Source organism: Zalophus californianus, chromosome 9, assembly GCF_009762305.2.
Source record: "Zalophus californianus isolate mZalCal1 chromosome 9, mZalCal1.pri.v2, whole genome shotgun sequence".
In the NCBI taxonomy this organism is placed as follows: domain Eukaryota; kingdom Metazoa; phylum Chordata; class Mammalia; order Carnivora; family Otariidae; genus Zalophus; species Zalophus californianus.
Window position 1 is genome coordinate 58,402,010 of NC_045603.1, and position 20,094 is coordinate 58,422,103.

The 20,094-nt window shown below is 47.3% G+C and overlaps 2 protein-coding genes across 10 annotated transcripts in view; one reads left to right on the top strand and one right to left on the bottom strand.

Annotated features, from left to right (window-relative positions):
- PMEL (premelanosome protein) lies at positions 1–9,624 on the top strand. 3 transcript variants are annotated; one of them, XM_027592654.2, is made up of 12 exons: positions 1–105; positions 2,043–2,169; positions 4,157–4,267; positions 4,415–4,561; positions 5,479–5,613; positions 5,976–6,137; positions 6,409–7,107; positions 7,849–7,965; positions 8,201–8,285; positions 8,395–8,600; positions 8,709–8,796; positions 9,371–9,624. In XM_027592654.2, exons 1-12 carry the CDS (start codon positions 22–24, stop codon positions 9,513–9,515), a joined length of 2,106 nt encoding a protein of 701 aa, XP_027448455.2. In that variant the 5' UTR covers positions 1–21; the 3' UTR covers positions 9,516–9,624. The 3 variants fall into 3 exon arrangements, with proteins under 3 accessions (XP_027448455.2, XP_027448454.2, XP_027448456.2); XM_027592653.2 differs by having other exon boundaries at positions 8,395–8,796; positions 9,371–9,548; XM_027592655.2 differs by lacking the exon at positions 4,157–4,267 and having other exon boundaries at positions 8,395–8,796; positions 9,371–9,548.
- The window catches only part of DGKA (diacylglycerol kinase alpha), a 23,228-nt gene continuing 11,980 nt past the window's right edge, over positions 8,847–20,094 (bottom strand). For 4 of the 7 annotated variants that reach the window (XM_027592648.2, XM_027592650.2, XM_027592651.2 and 1 more), the window contains exons 18-24: positions 11,962–12,122; positions 11,649–11,713; positions 11,317–11,407; positions 10,830–11,028; positions 10,604–10,724; positions 10,347–10,407; positions 9,729–10,126 (exon numbers count right to left, since the gene is read on the bottom strand). In XM_027592648.2, coding sequence (XP_027448449.1) covers positions 9,956–10,126; positions 10,347–10,407; positions 10,604–10,724; positions 10,830–11,028; positions 11,317–11,407; positions 11,649–11,713; positions 11,962–12,122 — 869 coding nt within the window. In that variant the 3' untranslated portion in view covers positions 9,729–9,955. Of the gene's footprint in view, positions 9,187–9,728; positions 10,127–10,346; positions 10,408–10,603; positions 10,725–10,829; positions 11,029–11,316; positions 11,408–11,648; positions 11,714–11,961; positions 12,123–20,094 lie in introns of those variants that run through there. The other 3 variants (XM_027592647.1, XM_027592646.2, XM_027592652.2) reach the window with 3 other exon arrangements.

A 20,094-nucleotide genomic window follows, 5' to 3' on the forward strand; every position in this document is an offset into this window, starting at 1 on the left:
CATAAATTTCTTCAGATCCTGATGCAGAAACTCAAAAACCAGGTAGAGTTTGTTTTCTGTGTGGATGACATCCAGCAGCCTGGGAAGAGAGGTCCAGGAATGGAGGTGAGGAAGAGTAATACCCAGGCTACACAGACAGAACACATCCTCCTTTACTGCCAGAGCACCGCCCAGATACATACTTACTTGACAATGTTAGGGTGGTTAAGCTCCTTAAGCAGAGAGATCTCTCGTATAGCAGTACTGGGTACACCCTCCGTCTCACTTGGAGAGGTTGAGAGAGCAGAGATAGGAATGTGGTTACAAATATTCCTTTTCCCCCAGCCCAGTCATTCTTTTCCTCCCAATGAGACACCACCCCAGCATCCCCTAGGAAAGTGAGAAAAGAGAAAGGGTGCTGTAGGAGTTAATTCATGGGTGGACAGGGAGTGGTTTTTTAATACATTAAGGTCATTATTTCTTCTCTTCCCAGGGGTAGGTAAGTAAAGCCTTCTGGTGGAGGTGAAGAAGAGAGAAGGTAACAGGGAAAAAATAGGAGTAGCAGCACCCAGCCTCCCTAGAGGGGCCAGTGAGGTTCAACTGCCATTCTTTTGAAAGAAGTAGAGAATTCTAAGATGAGGGTGGGGTTGGGGCAGTGAGGAGGGCTCTTCATTCAGAAAGGTGCTCTTCACCGGTTCCCACAAAACCCAACTCCACGGGGAGTCCTGGACCCCATCTCAGAGGCCTCCTTCCTCTTCCTGACTCTTCCTGACTGCAGATTTGGGGGCATCACTCGGCTTTGGGGAGGAAGTTTCCCACAGATTCTACAGTGCCCTATACTCTCCACAGGGAAGCCCTTCACTGTCCTCCAACCCACCTCTCCACTTCAAAAGAAGTCCCTCCCTGCTACCTTCCGGTCCTTGGACGGCTACCCGTCTGTTGGGGTGGGGGCGGGGGGGGCACTCAAGGAGCTCCCGAGTTAGTGGAGTCCCGGGTACAGAGGCCACTCACGTGTCCAGGCGGATTTTTTTAAGCGCCACCACTTCTCCCGTCACCTTGTTTTTGGCTTTGTACACAACTCCGTACGTGCCCTCTCCGATCTTTTCCACTTTTTGGAAGTTCTCCATGAAGCGCTAGCGAGTCGGGTCAGCCCGGCCCTGGAGCGGGGGCCTGGGAACCCTGCAAAAGGCGGGCCCCGGCTCTCGGGGGGGTGGAGGAGGGGGCAACAGGGCCCAGCTCTGCGGCCCCAGGTCGGGATGGAACGGAGTGTATCTCTCGCTCTTGTCAATTTGTCCAACTTGAAACAATGTTGCCGCCTCCCCTCCAGTTCCCTACCGCCACCAGAGGCCCCGCCCCTCCTTCCCGCGTTTCCCTAGCCCCGCCCCCAGCCCTTCCTATTGGTCAACGTCAGAGCGGAGGGGCGAGCCCAGCGCCCCTAGCTGCCGCAAAAGGCCCCACCTCGCGCAAGTTTAGTTCCGAGGATCCTTAACACAAGTTTCTGTCTCGGTGGGGAATATAAATGTCTTTTTCCAAGTACCTGATTTGAAGTCGAGTTTCTTACCTGTGTCCTGAATCTGTAGGGATTTCCTGATCTCTAATTCGCCGTTTCACCAACCCTAGGGAAAATGTGTCTCGCCCTAAAATTCCACCTGGCCCAGAGAGTCTCCCTTGAAAAGCAGGAAGCTAGGAATCTCATTGTCTGGGTTTTCTGGGCCTTAAAGATGTTCGTCCCGCCTCTCTGCCCGTCCTATACTATCTCTCTGTTTTAGGATGCAGGGCCTCTGTCTCTTTGAGAGGTTTCCTGGTTTAACTCAAAAAACAGACTGATTCACTAGCCTATGATTAATTATATGTGTCCGGTACATGTTATGTAGCTGACCTTCAATCAATTATTTCCCAGTCAAGAAGGGAGTGACCCAGTGAAACCAGAAACTGTCATTGAATAGCGGGATGGTCCAGGGACCAGGATCCCTTGTCAGTTCTGCTTTTCTCCGGTCCTCCTGCCCCTCCCAAGCCTCTCCTGGAGGAAGGGCTATGCAAATGAGCACCCCTCTCCTATATAGGGGCTTCTTCCAGCCCCCCCAGCGCCTTTGGTTGCTGGAAGAAAGAACAAGATGAATCTGGTGCTGAGAAAATGCCTTCTCCATGTGGCTGTGATGGGTGCTCTTCTGGCTGTGGGGGCCACAGAAGGTGAGCGTCGGGTGTGTGGACTTGAACAAGTGTGAATTTGGGGTTGCACACCTACTCTGGTTTTTCCCTTCCTCATGGGAGATACCGGCAATATTTCAGGCTTCTCCCACCCATTTGATTTAGCGAGGACATGGGCATCTGAGCTCCCTCCCTATGTGGAGATTTGGGACTGAGCTTGAAAATAATCCCATCTGCTTGGAAGGGCAAAAGGATAGTGGGTCTTTGTGGCCCTAACTCTGAGGCTCTCTGGGCAATGAGCTGGAGAAGGGGCTTCAAAAGGGAAATAAGTGGAAGACTTAGGGAATGACTCAGGCACTTGGGGTAGGGTATTTTAAGTGAGGAGTAAGAGAATGTCGTATTGGACAGAAAAGGTAAGGAGGTACCATCTCCCCTCTTTGGGATGGGGATGGGTGAACACAGCTCAGGCTTTTGTTCTGGGGCTGGAAGAGACAGGCAGAGGGGTCTCAGCTGAGCATCACATGAAAGGGCTCTGGGGGATTGGGGCCTCGTGACAGGAGCAAGGGGTGGGGGTGGGGATGGTGAGAGGGTCTGGAATGTCCCGTGCTGCTCTGAGGAGGGAGGGTTGGGAGTGAAGAAAGAATGGGGTATCTTATGATTCTCTTGCTGTAGTGGTGGGATGCTCAATGAGATGATTCTAGATCCCCACCCCCACCCCCACCCCCAGCAGACTCAGCTAGGTTTCCAGTACCCATTACAAATGGAGTGAAGATAGTTTCTCCTGTGCTAAAGTACAGATATCATGTCCCAGTCTCCCCTTTCTCTCTCTGGATCCATGGTCTCACAGACTTCTAGGAAGTTCTCGTTGATCTGACTTCCCCTCGTTTACGCTGCAGTTTCAAGTCTTTTTCTTTTACTATTTCCTTAGTGTATTCTGGAAACATTCTGTTCGTGCCTGTCCACCTGAGCCTCTTAAAAGATTGTGCTTACTTTTTGGATACTGATTTTTTAAATAAGAAGACATTTTTAGATATTTATGAAATTTTATATGAATTGGGTTTGATAATTTTGTCCAGTGTGAAATGACATTGTGTTTATTCAAGAAAATGCTCATATTTTTTATAGATACGTATTGAAATTGTAGGGTTAAAATAACAAGACGTCTGGTACTTGCTTCTACATACTTTAGCCAACAAACAAGACAACAACAACAACAAAGGATAGATAAAGCAAATGTGGCAAAATGTTGGTAGTTGTTGTACCTGGGTGAGGCGTATATGTAGATCCATCTTATCCCTTTTTCTCAGACCTCTCTCTTGGTCAGTTATAATAATTTTGTCTGCTTGGTCCCCACTCCCAACCTCTGCCTGCCTCTGATCCATCCTCTACATTGCTTGCCGTAGTGATCCTTCTAAAACCCAGATCTCGTCATATTCAAAAAGCTTCTGAAGGGTGAATTTTATGGTATATGAATTATATCTCAATGAAATAAACACAATCTCCTGCCGTGGCCTTGCCTACAGAATAAAGGCCAAACTCCTTTGCTTGGCACTCAGAGCCTTCACTTGTCTTCTTGGCCTCATCTCTTACAGTGTGCATCAACCACACTGGTAGTTCCTATCATGCCTCATGCTACCATGCCTCCATGCCTCCGCTCGTGCTGGTCCTTCTGCCCAGAATGCTCCATCCCACAGGCCAACTCCTCACTCCAATGGTCTTTCCCAATCCGCCAGAGTAGAACTAATCTCTTTAGTCATTTTGTTGCACTTTGTGCATGTCTGTTATGGCTCATATTAAACAGTGCCTTGAATTATTATAATTTATGGACATGTCTTGAATCCCTTCAGGGCCATGTCTTATTCATTTCTTAAGTCCTTTGTACCTAGCACAGTGCCTGGTACATGGTGGCTATTCAGTAAATTAAAATGTACTTTGAATGTGAGAGTGAGTGGGGTGACATGGAACAGGGCTATCCCCTGACAAGAGATTGAGGGGCGATCGTAGGGCCTTCATGGTACCTTCTTTTTAGGACCCAGAGACCAGGACTGGCTTGGTGTCCCAAGGCAGCTCACAACTAAAGCCTGGAACAGGCACCTGTATCCAGAGTGGACAGAAATCCAGGAGCCTGACTGCTGGAGAGGTGGGAACTTGGCAATTTCGAGGGAGGGCATGGGGTGTGGAGAGGAGCAAGATCTGAGTTGAATGTAGCTTGGAAAGATAGGAAGGGGAAAGGTATAAGGGGAGGAAAAACCGTGGAGTCCCGGCTAACGCAGCTGGTCCTTCCCAGGTGGCCAGGTGTCCTTGAAGGTCAGTAATGATGGGCCTACGCTGGTTGGGGCAAATGCCTCCTTCTCTATTGCCCTGCACTTCCCCAAAAGCCAAAAGGTGCTGCCAGATGGGCAGGTCGTCTGGGCTAACAACACCATCGTCAATGGTGAGTACCTCTCTACTCCAGGCCTTTATGCGAAGGGCTCAGATTTCCTGGTGTCCCTCGTGAGCTCAAGGAGTGCCCCCTTCCCCTCTACTTTTTATTTATTTGTTTGTTCATTTTTTAAATATTTTATTTGTTTGACAGAGAGAGTGAGAGAGGGAACACAAGCAGGGGGAGTGGGAGAGGGAGAAGCCAGACTTCCCGCTGAGTAGGGAGCCCAATGTGGGGCTCGATCCTAGGACCCTGGGATCATGACCTGAGCCAAAGGCAGACGCTTAGGGACTGAGCCACCTTTTTTTTTTTTTTAGCGCCCCTACTTTTTCTTTTAAACAAATTATATACATATTCTATAATATTCATTGCAGAAAAAAATTTTAAAACACAGATAAATCAAAAAAAAATACAGTATGCAAAATTGGCGACAGAAGACCCAGTGGACCTAGAGTTTAGACAGACATGGATTTAAATTTGTAAATAATATGTTACCCTGGACAGGTAACTTAACTGTTCTGTGCTTCCATTCCCTTAACTGTACAATGGGATGACTACCTTGAATGTTGTTGTAAGGATGAAAATGCGATAATATATAAAGAATTTAGCATAATGCCTGCCCTAGGCTAAGGTGAGGCTCAATAAGTGTCAGCTGATACTCTTATTGTTTTTATCCCACCAGCTAGAGCAAACCACTCTAAACATGTTGCTATATGATCTTCCAATCTCTTTCCTCTGTCATTAAGTACATATTAATCTTTAATTCCAGTTTCCATCCTTTCCGCTATCACCCCAAATGGGTGATAACAAAGGGAATGTCCTGTGTAGCTAAGGAGTGTTCCCACAACCCCTCTCTGGCAGCCATGGTAGGGGTTTTGGTGTATAGAAAGGAATGCCAGGTTTCGAGGGTGACTGTATCTACCTTTCAGGGAGCCAGGTGTGGGGAGGACAGCCAGTGTATCCCCAGGTACCTGATGATGCCTGCATCTTCCCTGATGGGAGGGCCTGCCCATCTGGCCCTTGGTCTCAGACAAGAAGCTTTGTTTATGTCTGGAAGACCTGGGGTGAGTCATCCACTCTTGGATTTACCTCTTCCTACCTGATCCCCTTTCATTTTGCTCTGTGAGTTTCCTTAATCTTTATTGCCCCCATGTCTCTTTCTTCTTCGATAGCACCCCGCCCCCTCCAACTCTCTCTATTATAGTTGTTTCTGGGGGCCCTTCCCCAATTATTGTCCTATCCCATGGACCCCCTTATCAGGATTCCTTTTCTGACCCCCACAGGACCACCTTCCAAATACTCTGAAATAACCATATTCAGTACATTACTGGACCTTCCTTCTCTGGTGCCCTGTCTCTAATCCTTCCCCTCAGTTTCCCTTGATCAGTACCACCCCCACCCCTGCTTTTCTTTTCAAAAACCTCAGGCCAATACTGGCAAGTTCTGGGGGGCCCAGTGTCGGGGCTGAGCATTGTGACAGGCAACGCAATGCTGGGCACACATACCATGGAAGTGACTGTCTACCACCGCCGGGAGTCCCAGAGCTACGTGCCCCTTGCTCACTCCTGCTCAGCCTTCACCATTACTGGTAAGGATTTAGGAAGGGGCAAAGCCAGTCACAGGGTGCAGGGCGGTAGAAGATGGGGAGACTTGGTCTGACTGGAAAGGGGAAAGGGGAAAATGGAATGGGGAAAGGGGAAATGGTGTGTAACCTTAAAGGGGCAGAGCCAGGAAGACATGGGCAGAAGGATGTGGGGCTTGGAGCCAGTGAAGGGCCAGTCAGCTTGAGTTGGAGGGTGTGGCTGTGAAAAAAGCTGTGGCCCAGGTCTGGTTCTCACCTTTTCTGGCTCCAATCCCAGACCAGGTGCCCTTCTCCGTGAGTGTGTCCCAGCTGCAGGACTTGGATGGAGGGAACAAGCACTTCCTGAGAAATCATCCTCTGACCTTTGCCCTCCGGCTCCATGACCCCAGTGGCTATTTGTCTGGGGCTGATCTCTCCTACACCTGGGACTTTGGAGACCATACTGGAACCCTGATCTCTCGGGCACTTGTGGTCACTCACACTTACCTAGAGTCTGGCCCAATCACTGCCCAGGTGGTGCTGCAGGCTGCCATTCCTCTCACTTCCTGTGGCTCCTCCCCAGTTCCAGTCACCACAGATGGGCATGTGCCAACTGCAGAGGCCCCTGGCACCACAGCTGGACAAGAGCCTACTGCAGAAGTCGTAAGTACGACACGTGGTCAGGTGCCAACTGCAGAGCCCGCTGGAACCACAGCTGTGCAGATGCCAACCACGGAGGTCACTACGCTTGTACAGGTGCCAACTACAGAGGGCATAGGTACTACAACTGAGCAGGTGCCAACCTCAGAGGTCATAGGTACCACACTTGCAGAGACCATAGGTACAACACCTGAAGGGTCAACCGCAGAGCCCTCTGGAACCACAGTTGCACAGGTAACAACTAAAGAGTCAGTGGAGCCCACAACTGGAAAGGTACCCACACCTGAGCCTGAGGGTCCAGATGCCAACCCATTCATGCCTCCAGAAGGTATTACAGGTAAGAGGCCAGTGTGAATGAGGTTCATTGAGGTGGGGCCTTTGTCACTACTCTGAAGAGCTAAAAGCCTTACCTAAGCCCCAGTTGTTACCCAATCCTTTGCTTAGCGATGGAGTCCCGTCAGAGCTCCCACTAGTTTTAAGCCCTCAAGTCCCTCTTAATAACATGGAATAGATCTGGAGTTCAGGAAACCAGAGTCTTTCCCTAGGCCATGGAGTGAGAGCTTGTTGCTTCTCTGTCTCTGAGGAGAGCTATTCCTTAAGGAGAAGGCCAGGGAACAGAACGTGGTCATTTACATATTTGTATCTCATTTTCTGTGCAAGTATAAATGCATAATATTCTGTCTCAGATTCTGGCACCATTTCCCACCCCTGGATTCCTATCCCAAAGCAGGTCAACCTGAAATTGTGGTAGGAACAGTGAAAAGGTAGGCATGACATGGTGGTACAGGGATGAGTTAACTTGTGTCATGTCTAGCCCAGGACCCAGCATGGTGTGGGGGGTGATAAACATTTGGGATTTCTTAAAACTCCAACTCTACTCCTAACTGTGTGACTCTGGGGTGCTCATTCTTCCTTCTGGGCTCTTGTTTCCTTATCTATGAAATGAGGTTTTCCGGGTCTTGTCTGATTCCAAGCTTGGATCCACCAGGTCTGGCTCTACCTGGAAAAATGCCTGTGTGGTCTCTACTTCCAGTGAGTCATTTGTCTCTTGACAGCCTCTTCGATCCTCTCCTGCCAGGTTCCCAGAGCCCCCTGCTGGATGGCGCAGCTACCTTAATCCTGGCAAAGCGACAAACCCCCCTGGATTGTGTTCTGTATCGATATGGCTCCTTTTCTCTCACCCTGGACATTGTCCGTGAGTCTTGACTGCTTTGCGGGCTGGTGGAGGGAGGTGTGTCCTGCCTAAGGCTGGCCAGTGGAAGCATACCTTGGAAGGAGTTACTCACCGGGACAAGAACACCCAAATCCCAGGGTTTTTATTTTGAAGGCATGGATGGGATTGGGGAAGCAGCCCTAGGGTTTTCCTCTCTGTGGGCCTTTGGAGAGGCCTGGTAGAGGCATCCCAGATGTAAACTCTTGCAACTCTGCAGGGGGTATTGAGAGTGCTGAGATCCTACAGGCTGTGCCATCCAGCGAAGGGGATGCATTCGAGCTGACAGTGTCTTGCCAAGGAGGGTGAGTGTCCCACTGGTTTCCTGAGAACTCTTCGGTTGACTGTTGCATTGCGCTCTGGTGTCTAGTGTTCCTTCCCAGTTGCCCTGACCTAAGCTGACACCTCTTGCAGGCTGCCCAAGGAAGCCTGCATAGACATTTCATCACCAGGGTGCCAGCCCCCTGCCCAGCGGCTATGTCAGCCTGTGCCACCCAGCCCAGCCTGCCAGCTGGTTTTGCACCAAGTCCTGAAGGGTGGCTCAGGGACCTACTGCCTCAATGTGTCTTTGGCTGATGCCAACAGTCTGGCAATGGTCAGCACCCAGCTTGTAATGCCTGGTAGGTACTTGGACAAGAGTTACGATGAAGGGGGTGGGGGGAATAGGCAGAGGCTATCTGGCAGGGAGCAGACACTAACCGAAGCTGTGCCTGGGTTTCTGCTCACAGGTCAAGAAGCAGGCCTTGGACAGGCTCCCCTGTTTGTGGGCCTCTTGCTGGTGTTGATGGCTGTGGTGCTTGTATCACTGATATATAGGTGAGAGCCCCACCATCTAGTTCACACCCCCGTATCCCTTATGACCACTACTCGTTCTTCCTCAAGAGGAGAAGGAACCACCACTTCTTTTGAAGAAGCATGGTATCCAGGAAAGAACCCAGACTTGGAAGTTAAACAGACTTGGGCTGCAGTCTTGCTGGGGGAACCTTGGGAAAGTAGCTTAACATCCCTGAGCCTCTGACAAGTAGGAAAACTAGTATCTGCCCTATGGGCACCCAGTTCTGAAGCAGGAGTACAATAAAAGATGATACTGATGACTGTTGTTTATAATAATATCAAGAGTGGAGGAAATTGGGTGACCTGAGTCCTCTACCTGTGAGAAGGGCAGATGCTCTGGCCTGGAGTGCCAAGGTCCTCAAAGCAGGGAAGCTTGTAGGGTAAGAGGGAAATGGACAGAGGTTACCATAAAAACAAGACAAGATGAATCCTGTTGGTGAGAAGGGGAGGGAGCTAGGATCATGGTCAAGTAAACCTAGGGCCTCTTTTTTTGGAGAAGCACAGATAGGCTTCCCTTGTCCATTGCTAATCAGTTTCTCCCTTCTCCCAATTTCAGGCGAAGACTTCTGAAGCAGGGCTCAGCCCTCCCCCTTCCCCAGCTGCCACGTGGTAGCACCCACTGGCTGCGTCTGCCCCGGGTCTTCCGCTCTTGCCCCATTGGTGAGAACAGGCCCCTCCTCAGTGGGCAGCAGCAGGTCTGAGTAATCTCATGTGATGCTGTGATTTGCCCAGCGTGGACAGCAATGCTTATCTTTCCTCCAGTCTTCCCTTGGAGACTACCATTACCTGAAATAAATACTCAGAACCTGGTGCTTTTTTTTTTTTTTTTCCTTGCTGTTGGGAGCATCTATGTCATTTAGGGAGGGGAGGTATATGGGAAGGAGGTGTACCATTTACTTAAAAGATATCCCAGTGGGGGGAAAAAAGTCATTTTATTCAGATGAGGCACTTTCAATGTGTGTGTGTGTGTGTGTGTGTGTGTGTGTGTGTGTGCACGCACGCACGTGTGCATGGGAAATAGTAGAGGTGGTGCAGGATAATAAATACTGTGAGGGTAGAGGAACACTCCCATGAGCTGGCAGGAGAGTGTGGCAGCAATGTACAGAGCCTAGGAGTAGAGTCCAGGGATGAAGAGGTGGGTTCAAGGCTGGCTTGGAGGCTGAGGTGTCCCCCTCAGCATAAGAAGCCAAAGAAATTGGAGGAACGAGGGGGTGGGCCCACAAGCATGGGCATCTGGTTCTTGTGGGTGATCTTGATCTGGAAGGGAAGGGGGCATGTTCAGAGGCAGGACCTCGTTCCCTTTGGACTGGAGCTGTAGAGATTTGAGGGAAAATCTGTGGGGTGAGGGGGAGTTGCTGGGGTCCTAGAGAAGCCATGGCAGGAAGCCCAGGGGCTAAGAAATCATGATTTGGGAGGAATGGTGCACAGGGGAACTTGAGACATTGGGATGGAGTAAGGAAGCTGTGGAAGGGAGGTTTAGGATTCACAAAGCCTGAGGGTGCCATTTTTGGGCAGGCATAGGCAATACTCACTGTACAGGGTGTCTGCATCCAGGGTTCTCCATCAATTTGCATGGGGAGGGTTTTTGTGGTGCTGTGGGAGGCCAAGGCAGATTGGTGGAGATTTCTTTACCAACTGAATACCAAAACTCTGTTTCTTAGCTTGGTTTAGAGACCCTTTGTTACTGAGGAAGATCTCCTAGTACAGCTCCTCCCTACCATCCCCATGACCCTTCTGCTCTCCCGGCCCTACTCCTTCCCTCAGAGCCCCTGGCCAGAGTTTTCCTTACTGGAAGGTGATTTCAGAGCACTTGGCTAGCCGATGTCCAGCGTTCTTGAGCTTGGTATAAATCTGGCCCATCTCAATTGCACCCTCCAGCCCTACTACTTCCAGCCGCTTGTCGCTTAGGTCTGTGGGTGGGAAGTAAGGAGATAGGTTTTGCAGGAGCAGGGTGCCTCCAAAGGGAACCACACCTTCCCCTTGGTCCTGCCCACTCAGTTCCCAAGGCTGCTCACCTGGTACACAGGTTTTCAGGATATCCGGGTCAGTGATGACTTTAGCCGTAGCGCCTAAGGCCTGGTTGATCCCATGGGTATCTCCATGAGGTCTCTTGGTATCACCCCAGAGGTTGGAACCACCATGCATGCTAGGGATGTTCAGCACTGCGATGCCTTCTAGTGACAGGTTGCTCAGATCCAGTGGTTTCCCACAGATCTGAGAAGAGGAGAGCACAAATCCTTACCTCCTGTCATAATCATGGATGCGACCCCTCCCTCCACCAGATGACAAACTGGGAAGGCCAGGAGTTGGGGATTTGCAAAGGATGGCAGGAAATAGGGACCAGTTGTATTGAGAATTAGGGAAATTAGGAAGGGAGAGCTGGGAGGTCAAAGTATAGGTTCAAGAATAGGGGAAGTTCCTATTCTTGAGGGCACCTGTGGAGGGAGAGACTAAGATATAAGAAAGTGAGAAGCATGTAGGGTTGGGTCTCATCACACCCACCTCAACTGTCAAAGACTCCTCCAGCTTTTTGCATGTTGAGAAGATGGATTCAGAAGTAGCGAATTCGAAGTACCATAGCTTGTTCTTCATTCTGTGTCAGCCCCAACATAAGGCCCAAGAGGGAGGGGACAAGTTACACAGTGCTGGCAGAGGAGGGCTAAGTGACAGGGAAGGACATCAACCTCCTGACTTCAGTCCTTTAGGGAAGAGGATGGCTTTGGTTGAGGGGCTTCTCAGAGGTGCCACTGTCCATCTAAGTGCTCTGAGTCAAACTTGGCCACAACCTGGTCCCTGCCACTGTGTATGTCCACCCCCACCCCCCTCTCCCTCACCTGCTGTTGAACTTCTCAGGATATTTCTCTCGCATGATGTGGAATCGGTGAGCAATAGAGGCATCCTGGGGAGTTCAGGGCATGTAGGATCAGAGGCCTGCCTCCTCTCACGGCACAGAATACTCTCTTTAATTCCCTCATTCAGCAGCAGTATGTCCCATGTTCTTTTCTTGCAACTCACACCACTGTACCCCACCCGCCATTTCCCTGTGTCACAGCTCCCTTAACCTCTACCTCCTCTTTCTAACCAGCTCTAGCTTCTTGCTGCTTAACCCATACTTCCTCCCTAGCCCCCATACCCCACTTCACTGACCACACCAATGGAGAAGTAGTTATTGATGATTTGAAAGGGGACTGGGTCACTCTTTTCTTCAGTTTGTTGAGGTATCACCTCCACGGACCATCGATCCATATGTACCACCTTACTCATCTCTAAATCCTTGAGGATCTTCCCCAAATTCTGTCCCTCATATCCTAAGGATGGGGGAGAAGACAGGTTAGAACTGAGCCATGGGTCTCAGAGGGCCCTCTTCTCAGCTTCCAGCCCCACAAATTCCCAGAGATCCTCTGCCCTGCTTCTGCAGACCCTCCTAGCCCTAGCCAGTGAAATAGCAGGGAGCGGGATGCCTCAGTGGCTCAGTTGGTTAAGCGTCTGCCTTCGGCTCAGGTCATGATCCCAGGGTCTTGGGATCCAGCCCCACATGAGGCTTCCTGCTCAGTGGGGAGGATTGTGCTTCTCCCTCTGCCTGCGCTCCCCCTGCTTGCTGTTTCTCTCTCTCTTTCTGAGAAATAAATACAATCTTAAAAAAAAGAAATACAGGGCAGGGTGCTTGGTCCTAGCTCCCATGGACCAATCTTTCTCTCTTTAAATGTAAGCTCTATGTCCAACGTGGGGCTCAAACTCACGAGCCTGAGACCAAGAGTCGCATGCTCTACTGACTGAGCCAGCCAGGTGCCCCTTCCATGGAACAATCATTTTTTTAAAAGATTTTATTTATTTATTTGACAGATAGAGAGACAGGGAGAGAAGGAACACAAGCAAGGGGAGTGGGAGAGGGAGAAGCAGGCTTCCCTCCAAGCAAGGAGCCTGATGCGGGGCTCGATCCCAGGACCCTGGGATCATGACCTGAGCAGAAGGCAGACAATTAAAGACTGAGCCACCCAGGCACCCCAGAAGTCACTTCTTATACCAAAATAAATTCAAGATGGGTCAAAGAATTTAAATGTAAAAAAATGAAACAGAATTTGTACTAGCAGAAAACATGAGTGCATATTTTTGAAATCTTTTTTTTAAAGATTTTATTTATTTATTTGAGAGAGAGAGAATGAGAGATAGAGAGCACGAGAGGGAAGAGGGTCAGAGGGAGAAGCAGACTCCCTGCTGAGCAGGGAGCCCAATGCGGGACTCGATCCTGGGACTCCAGGATCATGACCTGAGCTGAAGGCAGTCGCTTAACCAACTGAGCCACCCAGGTGACCTATTTTTGAAATCTTTGAGTGGAAAAGGCTGTTCTAGAGCATAATACAAAACTGGGAGCCAAAAAAGGAGAAGACTGATAAATAAAAATTTTTTAAAGATTTTATTTATTTATTCGTCAGAGGGAGAGAGAGAGAGAGAGAGCGCACAAGCAGGGAGAGCAGCAAAGGGAGAAGCAGGCTCCCCACTGAGCAAGGAGCCTCATGTAGGACTCGATCCCAGGATCCCATGATCCCAGGGGGGATCATGACCTGAGTCGAAGGCAGACACTTAACTGACTGAGCCACCCAGGTGTCCCTGGTAAGTACAATTATATTAAAACTTAAAACTTCCTGGGGCACCTGGGTACCTCAGTCGGCTGAGTGTCCAACTCTTGGTTTTGGCTAGGGTCATGATCTCAGGGTTGTGGGGTCAAGCCCCACATCAGGCTCCATGCTCAGTGGGGAGTCTGCTTAGGATTCTCTTTCCCTCTCCCTCTGCCCCTCCCCCCTGTGCTCTCTCGCACTCGCTCTCTCAAAGAAAGAAAGAAATCTAAAATTTAAAACTTCTTTGGTTAAATAAACACACACCTAAAAAAATACAAACTGGGAAAAAATATCTGCAGCACATATAATAGACTAACTTCACCAACATTCGAAAAATGCTTATAAATCACTAAATCCAGGGGCACCTGGGTGGCTCAGTCGTTAAGCATCTGCCTTCAGCTCAGGTCATGATCCCAGGGTCCTGGGATCGAGCCCCGCTTCGGGCTCCCTGATCGCTGGGAAGCCTGCTTTTCCCTCTCCCACTCCCCCTGCTTGTGTTCCTGCTCTCGCTGTCTCTCTCTCTGGCAAATAAATAAAATCTTTAAAAAAATAAAAAAAAAATAAATCACTGGGGCGCCTGGGTGGCTCATTCGTTAAGCGTCTGACTTCGTCTCGGGTCATGATCCCAGGGTGCTAGGATTGAACCCCGCATCGGGCTCCCTGCTTGGTGGGCGGCCTGCTTCTCCCTCTCCCACTCCCCCTGCTTGTATCCCCTGTCTCGCTGTGTCTCTATCAAATAAATAAATAAAATCTTTAAAAATAAATAAATAAATAAATCACTAAATCTAAGAAGTCAATAGAAAAGGGGCAAATAACACAAATAAACCAATCACAGAAGAAGAAATACAAATGACCAATATGCAGATTAAAGATGTTCAGTATTGGAGCACCTGGGTGGCTCAGTCTGTTAAGGGTCTGCCTTCTGCTCAGGGTCCTGGGATGGAGCCCCATGTCAGGCTCCCTGCTCAGTGGGGAGTCTGCTTCTCCCTCTCCCTCTGCCCCTCCCCCTGCTTGTGGTCTCTCTCTCTCTCTCTCTCAAATGAATAAATAAAATCTTTAAAAAAAAGACGCTCAATATTACTAACAATTAAAACAATTGTAAATTAAAACAATTGGTTGACTTTTTGTTGCCTATTGTATTGACAAAGTATAAAGAGATTGACAAAACCAAGTGTTAATGAGATTATGAGTAAACCAACACTCTCATGTGCTGTTAGTTGGAGCATAAATTGATATTCCATTTTGGAAGGCAATTTGGCAATTTTTATCACAATGTTATCAAATTTTATCAAAACAAGTACTTTGACGCAGCAATTCCACTTTTGGAAATTTCTCCTACAGAAATGGACATACAGGGGCGCCTGGGTGACTCAGTGATTAAGCATCTGCCTTCGGCTCAGGTCATGATCCCAGGGTCCTGGGATCAAGCCCCGCATTTGGCTCCCTGCTTGGCAGGAAGCCTGCTTCTCCCTCTCCCACTCCCCCTGCTTGTGTTCCCTCTCTTGCTGTGTCTCTCTCTGTCAAATAAACAAATAAAATCTTAAAAAAATGGATAAAAATGTAAACAGAGATGTGTGCACATGGATGTTTGCTGAGGTACTCTCTAAAACAGCAAAAAATTGGAAACAATCTAAATGCCCTTCAGCAGGGGAAGGCAAATTAATTATTTAAAAATAAATTATGGCAAATCCATGCCAAGAAATAATGTACAACCACTGCATATAGAATGTAATCTATATGTACGAACATGGAAAGTTCTCCAAGACATATTATTCAATGAAAAAAGAAGTCCCAGAACAATCTCTGTAGTATGTTCCCATTTATGTTTGTTTAAAAGTTGTGTGTGTGTGTACATATAAAAACAGGAAAATGAATGCAAATAGGACACAGTGGTTATCTCTGGGGAGGCACGTAGAGGGAGGAGACCTGTATGTGAACACTTACACATTTTACTTTGTAAAGTCTTTTACAGTGAACATGTACTGGGGGTGGGAGGATGGGTTAGCCCGGCGATGGGTATTAAGAAGGGCACGTACTGCATGGAGCACTGGGTGTTATATGAAAACAATGGATCGTGGATCACCACATCAAAAACTAATGATGTATTGTATGGTGACTAACATAATATAATAAAATTAAATTAAAAAAAGAAAATGTACTGATATATTATTTGTGTAACTTTTATTTTTTATTTGTATAACTTTTAAAAAGAAAATAACTAGCCAAATGTAAAATGTTTGTACTCTTGAGCCAGCAATTCTAGAAATATCTCCTAGAGAAATTCTCACATCTGTGTGAAGAGATAGATGTGCAAGGTGTTCCCTGCAGCATGGTTGGTAATAAAAAACTGACCACTACCCAAATGTCTATCAATAGGGGACTGGCTAAATAAATTATGACATATTCACACAATGGAATGCTATTCAGTAGTAAAAAGAGTGAGGTAAATCTGACTATACTGAAATATAATGATAACCACGAGGAACTGTTTAACTTTAAAAAAAGAAGAAAAACATCAGTAGAATGATCTCATTGTTTAAGTACATGTTAGTATGTGTCTAGAAAGAAAAACATGGAGGAATAGATTCCAAAACTTTAGGGAGTAGATTACAGGGAACTTTTTTGGCATGTGTATCGGAAATGTTTGAATTTTTTTTTTTAAGATTTTATTTATTTATTTGACAGAGAGACACAGCGAGAGAAGGAACACAAGCAGGGGGAGTAGGAGAGGGAGAAGCAGGCTTCCCAATGAGCAGGGAGCCCAATGCGGGGCTTGATCCCAGGACCCTGGGATCTTGACCTGACCCGAAGGCAGACATTTAACCAACTGAGCCACCCAGGAGCCCCTGAATTATTTTTTACCACAAGAATGTATTATTTTTGTAATTGGGGAAAAGAAGATAAAAAAAAGTAAGTCTCCACTTCCTCACATTCCACTGATGGTTCAACCCACTGTAATTTGCCTTTCACCATGCCACCCTGCTGAAACTCTTCTGGCAAAGATTGCCAATAATTCCTGCCAAAACCAACAGTATATCTTTAGTTCTCATTTTAACTCATGAAACTCCTCATTTGGCCTCTAAAACACCGTTCTCTAAGCTACAGAGGATCCTCTCTGATTGTTCCTTCTTAGCAACTGTGGTAGGCAGAATAGTGGCCCCTTAAAGATGTCTGCAGTCTTTTTATTTTTATTTATTTATTTATTTATTTTAGGATTTATTTAGTTCAGAGAGAGAGAGAGAGAGAGAGAGAGCACACACATGAGCCTTTGGGAGCAAGTGGGGGAAGGGGCAGAGGGAGAGGGGAAGCAGACTCCCCGCTGAGCTAGGAACCCAGCCTGAGATCTTCCCACCTGGACATCATGACCTGAGCCGAAACCAAGAGTCAGACACTTAATCAGCTGAGCCACCCAGGCGCCCCCATGTTCTTTTTTTAAAAAAGATTTTATTTTTAAGTAATTGCTATACTCAATGTGAGGCTCGAAACTACAACCCCCAAGAGTTGCATGCTCTACTGACTGAGCCAGCCAGGCACCCCAAGATGTCCACATTTTTATCTCCAGAGTCTGTGAATATGTTGCCTTACATGGCAAAAGAGACTTTGCTAATGTGATTAAGGATTTTTTTTTTTTTTTTTAAGTAAGCCTACACCCAACAGGGGGCTTGAACTCATGACCTGGAGATCAAGAGTTGCGTTGTTTTTTTTTTTTTTTAAGATTTTATTTATTTTGGGGCGCCTCAGTGGCTCAGTCATTAAGTGTCTGCCTTCGGCTCAGGTCATGATCTCAGGGTCCTGGAATCGAGCCCCGAGTTGGGCGCTCTGCTTGGCAGGAAGCCTGCTTCTCCCTCTCCCACTCCCCCTGCTTGTGTTCCCTCTCTCGCTGTGTCTCTCTCTGTCAAATAAATAAAAGATTTTATTTACTTGTCAGAGAGCGAGCGAGCACAAGCAGGCAGGGTACCAGGCAGAGGGAGATGCGGGCTCCCCGCTGAGCAGGGAGCCCGATTCGGGACTGGATCTCAGGACCCTGGGATCATAACCTGAGCAGAAGGCAGACACCTAACTGACTGAACCACCCAGGTGTCCCAAGAGTCGCATTCTCTACTGACTGAGCCAGCCAGCTGCCCCTAAATTAAGGATTTTTAAATGGGGAGATTATCCTGGATTATCTGGGCAGGCCCAAAATAATCACAGGGGTCCTTATTTATAAGTGAAAGAGGAAGGTAAAAAATAAGAGTCATGGAAGGTGATGTGACAATGGAAACAGAGGTAGGAATGGTAACATTGAGCGTTGGAAGCGGAGCCATGAGCCCAGGAATGCAGGCAGCTTCTAGAAACTGGAGAAGGCAAGGCAAAGAATTCTCCCCTTGAGGCTCTAGAAAAAAACACAGCCCTGCTAACACCTTGATTCTAGCGCAGTGGGACCTATTTTGGACTTCAGATCTCCAGAACTGTAAGACAATAAATTTGTGTTGTTTACAGCCACTGTTTATGGTGATTACTTATAGTAATAACAGTACATGAACACAGACTTCTTTAATACTGGATTTTCCTCTGCTCAACTGTCAAATAGGGTGTTTTACTAGGATACTGCATCCTTGTCCATCTTCTCTTCTTACCTCTTTCCCTGGGTAACCCATCTACTCTCAAGATGTCAATTATCTCCCCGGAGCAGATGACTCTCAAACGTGTATCTTCCTAGTACTGTTTGTAACTACTCACCATACATTTCCATCTGGGTGCTTCACTGACACCTCAACTTAACATGTCCAAAGCGGAATTGATCTTCCTTAAACCGGTCCTCCTCCCATATGCTCTATCTTAAACGGTATCCCACATGCTCAGTCCACAAACCAGAAAATGTCCTATACTTGTCCTCTCCTCCTCCACAACCCACCGGTTACCGCGTATCGTGGTTTCTACCTCATGAACTGCACTGCTGTTGCCTCTGTTTGGTGTCAGTGTCTTTTGACCGGACTACTGCCATACAGGTAATTTCCTATCCTGTCTCCTTCCTCCAATCCATCCTCCACAGAGATCCCATTGTGGTACTCCTCTCATCTCTTCTTCTTCTTCAAATCTTACGATTTTTTTCAGTATCAACACAAATTTTCAAACACAAATTTAGTGTTGTATTTATATGATTATTTCATGATTCAGGTTGAATTGGCAGAAACTGCTATGAGAGTCTCATTTGCAGAACACAGAGTGAATACATAATTTCAAAGTGCCTAATATTTTAAGTAAACACGAAGTTCGATGTTGAAGATTTAAAAGCTGGCCGGGGCACCTGGGTGGCTCAGTCCATTAAACGTCTGACTCTTGATTTCGACTCAGGTCATGATCTCAGGGTCATGGGATCCGAGATCGAGCCTGGAGATGGGCTCCGGGCTCCTGCTCAGCAGGGAGTCTGCTTCTTTCCCTCTCCCTCTGTCCTTCCCCCTGCTTGGTCTCCCCTGCTCTCTCTCTCAACTAAATAAATCTAAAAAAAAAAAAAAAAAAATTGGTCCTATGTTTATATACAAGATTTATTTTTTTAAAAAGATTTTATTTACTTCTTTGAGAAAGAGAATGCGTGAGAGAGCACGAGCAGGGGGAAGGGGCAGAGGGAGAAGGAGAAGCAGACTCCCCGCTGAGCAGGGAGCCTGAAGCGGGGCTGGATGCCAAGACCCTGGGATCATGACCTGAGCCGAAGGCAGATGCTTAACCAACTGAGCCACCTAGGTGCCCCTATATACAAGATTTAGATTATAATATATACCCAGAGATATTTCTACATTCTGGAATAATATTTTATTTACACAACAATTTTTATTACATATATAGAGAACATAATTTATATATATATAAGTATATATAAATAGGCATATATATATATATACACACACCTATTTTTTCTTTGAGTTACATTTTTCATGAGTTCAAGAGTTCCCTATGGTTTAGGGTTTGCACAATCAAATGCCTCAGTGGCTAGAAAGGTGAAGTGAATGAGTGAATAGCAGGGATCTGAGAAGATTGTGGTGAACTGAAGAATATATGACTCACTTCTTAGAAATAAGAGAGGTTTAAAAAATTTAAAACACTGCAAGGCAAACAATGCAAGACAATACAAATCATTTCTGTGGGCTGTCTGCTTTCAGTCTCTGGCAGGATAAAGTAAAAAAACTCCTCAGCACAGCATTCAGGACCCTCCCTAATCTCGACCCGGTTCAACTCAGTCCTTCCTCTCCCCATTCCCCACCTTGCACTGCATGACCCAGTCATAATGAATGACTCACACTCCCTAATGCATGCACTACTATGCTGTTTGGCCTTATACAACTTCTACCTAGAATGCCTTTCACTCTCCTTCCATAACCTCTGCAAGATCTCAGAGCTGGACTCTGAGTCCAACAGCCTCAAACAAAGACACTTCAAATTCAACCTGCCCCACCCTGACCTCTTTATCTACCAATACCATCCCCTGAACTCTTTCTGTTTGAAAGGAGACTAGAAAGAGTCTAGAAATCAGAGTATAGTTAAGAGACTGTTGTGACTGACTTGGGAAGAAATGATTATAAATGAATGAATGACCCCCGATTAACTGGCTGAGTGGTTGAATGAATCATGGCCAAGCTCTCTGCTAGCTCCATCACTGAACATCTGGTTTAGCTCTTATACAACCTTT

What these genes read in the sequence shown, in the direction of transcription:
- PMEL (XM_027592653.2), top strand. Translation starts at nt 22, where the DNA reads ATGCAGAAACTCAAAAACCAGGTAGAGTTTGTTTTCTGTGTGGATGAC. An exon ending in TCTCACCCTGGACATTGTCC is followed by an intron (nt 7,966 to 8,200) that starts GTGAGTCTTGAC and finishes GCAACTCTGCAG; the next exon opens with GGGGTATTGAGAGTGCTGAG. An exon ending in CTTGTATCACTGATATATAG is followed by an intron (nt 8,797 to 9,370) that starts GTGAGAGCCCCA and finishes TCCCAATTTCAG; the next exon opens with GCGAAGACTTCTGAAGCAGG.